The sequence below is a fragment of the Sinocyclocheilus rhinocerous genome, unplaced genomic scaffold (genome assembly GCF_001515625.1).
Source record: "Sinocyclocheilus rhinocerous isolate Xijiao unplaced genomic scaffold, SAMN03320098_v1.1 scaffold5768, whole genome shotgun sequence".
NCBI lineage: Eukaryota > Metazoa > Chordata > Actinopteri > Cypriniformes > Cyprinidae > Sinocyclocheilus > Sinocyclocheilus rhinocerous.
In genome coordinates, this window is record NW_015644805.1 from 80,282 (window position 1) to 87,730 (window position 7,449).

General features: G+C 35.5%; 1 protein-coding gene across 1 annotated transcript in view; it reads right to left on the bottom strand.

Annotated features, from left to right (window-relative positions):
* Positions 1 to 459: 459 nt before the first annotated feature.
* Positions 460 to 7,449, bottom strand: part of LOC107758821 (cytosolic acyl coenzyme A thioester hydrolase-like) — a 22,722-nt gene continuing 15,732 nt past the window's right edge. The window contains exon 4 of the mRNA XM_016576649.1: positions 460 to 850. Coding sequence (XP_016432135.1) covers positions 752 to 850 — 99 coding nt within the window. The 3' untranslated portion in view covers positions 460 to 751. The remainder of the gene's footprint in view (positions 851 to 7,449) is intronic.

The window sequence follows — 7,449 nt, forward strand, 5'->3', positions numbered from 1 at the left end:
GGGGGATTTTTATCATTGTAGGGTAGTTGTGTTCACACACTGCTAAGACACATTCATATGCAAACACCATGTAAAAGTGAATTGTGCATCCAATGTCCCCTTTAAAATTAAAATATTATAATCTTACTACTGTAAGGTTAACCCTGCATGGTTTACATGTTTGAAAATTATTAACAGTTGAAAACATTAGAAATTTAGAAAAGTAATCAAATGTAATCAGTTACATTACTTTAATAAAGTAACTGAAAAGTTACACTACTTATTACATTTTAAACAGAGTAACTTGTAATCTGTAACCGATTACATTTCCAAAGTAACCTTCCCAACACTGATAGTGAACTGGTGCACAGATGTCTGTCTGCTTATCTATCAGTCTGTCTGTCACAAAAGCGATTAGGTTGTAACATTCTGTCGATTATGGTACACTGAACAGATATGTCACTGCAAACCAGTTGTAGCTGCATTAGCAGACTTTTATTAGTGCATAATACAGTTCTGCACATTTCACAAACAAGTCGTTACAATAAAACATAAATATATATTTTCCTTTTTTGTTTCACTTGAGATACATATACACACAAAGTGCTTTGGTAAACTCAGACAAGTCAATTAAACCTATATATTTTTCTTTCTATTCAGTGAGCTACATGTAGGATAAAGCAGAGGTTCTTAATACAGTATGTTGTCCGTTGAGGCTCTATTATTCAAGAATTTTCTTCTGCAACACAATATGGTGTTTGCATGGTAAAAGTCATTGTTGACACTCCTTATCTGCAAGTCTCTTTGCCTTGTTCTGCAGGTAGCGTGCTTTCCCTTCTTCAAACCGCTTCTGCTCCTCTTCACCTTCCAGCTGCAAGGAGATAAAAGACACATTTTACACACAAGCACAGTGAAGCTGGATATCGTGGTGTCCTGGAAACCCTGCACTTTTGAAGGTCATACAGATATCATGGAAAACCACTGAAGTGTTAAGAACATTATCAGAATATGTTCACACAAGCACTTCCTCATTTTATGTTCTCCCACCTGAGCATTAAACATCCCGTCAACTGCAGTGAAAGTTTGTAGTTGTGTTTATCTTGCTGTACTTCACAATAAATAATGCAAAAATAACTACAAGAGAACTTTACTGGTGGAAACATGTTAACATTTTGTCTTCACAACACTGTCAGTCTGGCTGGACTGTATCGATGTCTAACTGATACTGGGTGTCTGTAAAAACATCACTATGGAATCTGTCATTTTCACATGCCATGCATGTCCATCTATTCAAAAACCATGATTTTGTTTAAATGTGTGAATTTCAACATGCATTAAAAGTTTATGCACTGTGAACTTACATGAACAAACAAGAAACAATTGGATTTTATGAACTAACAAAGATTAATGAATGCTGTAAAAAAATAATGCCTATTGTGAGCTTGTTTGTGTGGTAATACATTAATTAATGTTAAAAAACATTACTTAAAGAGTGCAAAGAGGCTATTATTGAAGGATGGGGGTCTGACAGAAAACCTGCTGCAATGCAATACAATCCTGTTTCTCATTTCACAAGTGAAGAGAGTGCATTGTTTTTTTTTTTTTTTAACTAAGTAGAAAAAAAAATTATTAGATTATATATTTTACAAGAAAACATTATTTCAGTCTTTAATTTGTGTTACTTGCTGTTTCTTTGTAATTATTTGCGAAATTTAGGAATTCCTGATTGAAAATGGCTTCTACGCCTACAAGTTTAATTAAATGGGTCAGAGGGTCATGTTCAAAAATTAGGATTATGACAGTTAGTTTGGCATAAAAAAACACCACTGACAATACAAGTGGCCCTTATAATAAATGTAACCCTTTAAGATTACTGTGCTCTGTGACTTTCCACTAAACGAATTTCTTGGAGATCTAAAACAAGGCAAAAGATGTTTGCTTTGGGAGCACAGCTTCATCACGGACAAACAACAATACTGCGTGAGAGAGCAGGATGTCAGTTGACGTTAGGCTTCATCTTGCAGCTGCACACTACACCATGGCTATTCTTATCATTGGCTATAGGTCACCAGCTAGTCATGTGCGGCAGTGGCAGATGGCGGCCAACCTTAGGGAACAAACTGTGCAGTGACAACTGAAGCAGCCTGGCTGATGAGGGCATGTGCACAAATGAGGATGACTGTTCACTGGCGAACAAGAATGAAATATTCCATAAAGCTCTGTAATAACCTGGTTTAACTAATGAAACTTGTATGTGAACAGCTGTTTCTTGCAACAAAGGCAAAGCAAAACAGCTCTCCCTGTCATTTCTATCTGAAAACATCATGTGACCTTGAAGGAAGTCCTGACTGGGTCAGTGACTGTCCTGTTGCTCAGGGCTCGTGATGAGGCCAGGATAAGACACAGGGCCATGGCAGCAGTGCTTGTCTTGAACAAATTAAATTAAGCTAGAGGGAAGCTCAATGCCACAGTCACAGAGAGACTGACTGGCAGAAGACCACAGTGATTGCTCCAGCAGAAACCACCAGAGTGTGAAACATTATACAATTTAGTGAAATTAATGAAGCTCTCAGCAGATAGAGCAATATACTTTCTTTACATTGACTGAGCAATGTGTGTAATCAAGACTTGCATTTCTAATAAGTGGATTATCGGAATAACATCTGTCACTCTCTTAACTGTCATTGCAAACAATTTCTCAGCAGACAGTCAACGCTGAAATTGAATCCATTATGAATATGAATCTATAATGAACATTACATTAGATGCCCAAAGTTTCTTCAGCCATGCAAATACGAGCCTATTCCTTAATAAAGCATGTTTTAGACGAGTAACAGTAACCTGACCTGAAATGTGCTGTTGCTACCTAACAGTTATTTCTGCCTGGTTCGACCTAAAAAAATACTTTAGTTGGTGCAACGTAATATGAAAAAGTTGAGTAACATTACGGCTTGTATAAAACCAGTTAAGCATTTTGGCTGAAACAACTGCAGTGAAGTGCCATTGTTATGCAACATGAAGGCAAATAATAAGCCGCTAATATACCAGCTTTCGATACAGATGATATGATACCACATTTGTGACCCTGGACCACAAAACCAGTCATAAGGGTCAATTTTTGGAAATTGATTTATACATAATTTATATGTATATTTAAATGTATACATCATCTGAAAGCTGAATAAATAAGCTTTCCATTGATGTATGGTTTGTTAGGATAATAGGACAATATTTGGCCGAGATACAACTATTTGAAATGATACTAAAAATCAAAATATTGAGAAAATCGCCTTTAAAGTTGTCCAAAAGTCCTTAGCAATGCATATTACTAATCAAAAATTACATTTTGATATATTTACGGTAAGAAATTTACAAAATATCTCCATGGAACATGATCTTTACTTAATGTCCTAATGATTTCTGGCATAAAAGAAAAATCAATAATTTTGACCCATACAGTATATGGTTGGCTATTGCTACACATATTTACTTACGACTGGTTTTGTTGTCCAGGGTCACATTTGTGCTGTTTTGTCAGCAAGCAACTGTGATTAGACACTTGAAAGGGCATTACTGCTTAGCAGTGTACCCATCATTTGTACTTTACTTCAATTTGCAAAAGAATTTAAATTAGATCATGATACAGAATATTGGGAAATGACAGTAGCTTTTTTGCAAAGCCTTCTGTTTTAGCTTATAGATCCATGCCAATCAAGGGGCCAATACAGGACACATTTTCAAAAACGGAAAATGCAAAAGATGCAAATGGAAAAATGGAAGACGAGCAGTAGAACGAGAAATAAAGGCAAGGATCTGAGATGCGTTTTTTAAATATAAAACTTATTTTACCTTTAGCACCATATATTTGGAATGTCATGTTAAGTGTGAGGCGTAAGAGCAATGGTCAAAGACATCCATCTAGCATGTTTACATACAGCAACAAAAAAAAACACACACACTGGAACATCAATACAAAAACACCCCTAATTATTCAAACGTCACAACAATATTATCTGCTTTAATTCAACTATTAGAGCAGTCTGATACAAAACTGTAATATTTAAATAAATATGCTTATAGGGCTTTACAGAATAAACAGGACCAAGTCAAAATAGACATTTGGGACTTTTACACAGACATTTACAAAAACAAAATAATTGAACTACCCACCACAATAACACAACTGAATCAATTTATTACATTTAAAATGATAATAAAGAAAGAAATGGTACCAGTCTCCCCAGTTAACCTAGTGTCAAGAACTTGCTCAATGGTACAAAAGTGATATCTAATGGACCGCACCTTGTGGAGATTAAACAGTGGAGAAAACCAATGCTAAAACATCAGCTGATGGCTAGCTGTCACTCTGTGGTCTGCCTGAATTATTATTTTTTTTTTTTAGTAGCTGAAAAGTAGCTTCTTTTAATGAAGAGAACATTTCTCCTAACAGTACACTAATTGCAAATAGAGCAACCTGGGGTTAAAGGCAAACTAGTGACAGGCGCTTTCAGTAATTCTTCATTTTAAAGTTTTGCTGCTACTTTGAATCTTTTAACATTTGCAGTAATTCAGAGGTGTACTATTTACTGTTGGTGTATTTACATAAGTTCTACCCAAGTATAGCCAATACACCAGGAGAATGCTATTGGTTAGCTTTTATCTCAATGGCAGTTGCTTGGCTGGCACATGCAAAATCAGAAGTATGCGACATGAAGGCTGCTATCTATGCTTTAAGCGTCATGTAACTGATCACGAAACACAGGAAAATTATGTCATGATAATGCAGGCTGGCTGACTGGCACAACAAGAACAACTATACTGTTGGTTAATGGTGAGCTGAGTGAAGGAAAAGCAGTCTATTTATGCTATTAAGAACATTGCAAAATGTTTCACTGGTAAAACAATATTACAGTATTACAATGAATGTAATATATGCACATTTCCGTAATTAACTAAGCCAATTAACGTCCAGGCTCCATTTACACTTTATTTCATAGATGCTTTCAGCCAAATTGTAGTGTGCTTCCTGTTTTAGATCTTGCCATTCAAAATCTATATTTCTTACACCTATAAACATCTTTACATCAATTCTCATACACAACCAACAGAAAACAAGACTAAGCAAAGCAAAATGGCTCTGATTCAGCCTAGAACCAAACTTACCTAAACTTTTAACATTATCCTATTGATGAATAATCTAGTATCAAATCACTATTCTTATTTTACAAGTGACATTTTACTATACTGTGCTGATAATCCAGCTATCGAGTAGAGAAGTGCTTTAACTGGCTCTCTGATCCACAATGTCTCAATTAACCTTTCGTTCTGTGACCTTTGCAGCTGCTCCCAGAATGCCTCTCCATGTTAGTGCACAACTAAACACTACATAGGTATCTTCTTTGGAAGTATTTCTTTGGAAATCCACTGTACGTTATATCAGGGGTGAGACAGTTTTAAAATATCACACTTTGTAAAGGCTCTCGGATTAAAATATTCATTGACTTTAAGACGGTGGCTTTCAGAGTTCAGGATATATGCCAGAACACCCATGACATCTTGGCCTCGCCAGCAGCTAATATTTAACTCACCTAAAAATAGAAATGATTAGGCTGCCCTTTAATCATATTCATGTCTTTCAAAGATGTTTTGCAGATTGTTCATGCTGCTCTTTTCCATAGTACGAAAGAATACAATGATCAGACGATATAAAGCTTCAAATAGAGCATAAATGCACTATAATGGAAGCTTGAAATTGAGCCCCAGGCCAGCTCTGTTATTTGCAGAAAATCTTCCCCTTTACAAAATATTCTGCATACATGCATCAAAGAAACATCTTGATGTGGCCATTTTAATATGGAAGCACGAACTGTGGACAGTTTGCTACACAAGGTTATTGCTTCAAAAGATTTGGAGTATAAAGTACAATCAGTATGAACTACTGTTATGATACCTTTTCGATAGCCTCTAGTCATCATATGCTTATTTGTATGAAAATGGACATTGTGAACACATTTCAAAACATCTCTTTTTGAGTTCCACAGAAGAAAGAATGTCATACAGGTTTGGAACAAGAGACTGTGTCAGAAATTTCCAGCTATTTCGTTGGTACGTAACCCAAACTCTATCTATATTCAGTCCAAGTGTTATGAGTCTGTCTGACAGAACATGCATTTTTATTGGGTCCTTACCTAAGTCTATTGCCACAAATGCAATGCTTACATACAGAAATGTATGATTCAGGAAATCTTATTAGTATGTTTTCACATGGAAAGCACTGGAAATTTCATTACCAAGTAATGAGTGATCTTGTTTTCTGTTTGTATTCATGTTTGATGTGTGATATCACGCTTTTAACTTCTTATTGCACACACATCGCACGCTGTTTCTAAAAATAAACACAGTTATCATGCTGCAATCCCAGTGGTTGCTAGGGTAACTCAACTTGTTTTGTGTGGCATGGACCAGCTGAGTGTTTGTCAAATGCATTCATTAATGGGCCTATTTATTCATTAATGGGACATTTTTGTAATCAGTATTTTTGTCATGTCTTTTTAGTAAAAAAAATATCTAAACACTTAAAACAAGATGCATTTACTAGAGATGCAAAATTGTGTAATATAAGCTATTAAGACTTGTCTTAAGAGAACATATCTTGTTATTTAAGAGTATTTTCTGTTAGGAAAACTAATTTCATGATACATTCTCTTAAAACATGTCTTATTTTAAATCATTTTGATCCCCAAGTAAATGTACCTTATCTTAAAAGTCCTTAGATATTGTTACTGAAAAAAAGACAAAAATACTTACTGCATATATTGTTCTTGTTAGAACATGATGCTTTCCTTCTCATTTCTCTGAAATGTTTCCTGAGAAGTCATAATGTCATAATGCTCACTCCGAAAAGGCAAACCTCTGAACGTCTGCGTGATCCTTGCAGCTTTCATTGTGTGCAGCATGTCATTCAATAGTCCCACCCATCCCATGATCCCCCACTTCTCTGCGCTTTCACTCCGCCAGCTCCGATCACCCCTCCCCCAGCCCATAACTCCCCTCCACCAAGTGCTAAAACTGGAAATCCTAAAAATAGAATGAAAGATCTTTCACTGAAGGAAGAAAAAACACCTGGAGTCTGAAATAGCTGGAATAGTCTGTCAATATACTATTTATATTCTGAAACATAAGAGCGAAGAGCCACAATATGACTGATGCTCATGCAGTTTTCATTTGCATTTCCATTTATGGAAAGGAGACCCCAAACAAATAGGGCTGAAAAGCAATCAAGTTATTTCTAAAGCAAGTAGCTGGACGATTCTATATTTAGGGATACATCTGACATCAACCAAAGTCATAAAATGAAATGAACTTTCTTAACAAAACAAGTAGTGCCTTTAGTGTACTGTATATTAATGTACTGTATGTAATTGCAAAACTTAAATAGCAGTTTTTTTATATTATAGTTACTATACTTTA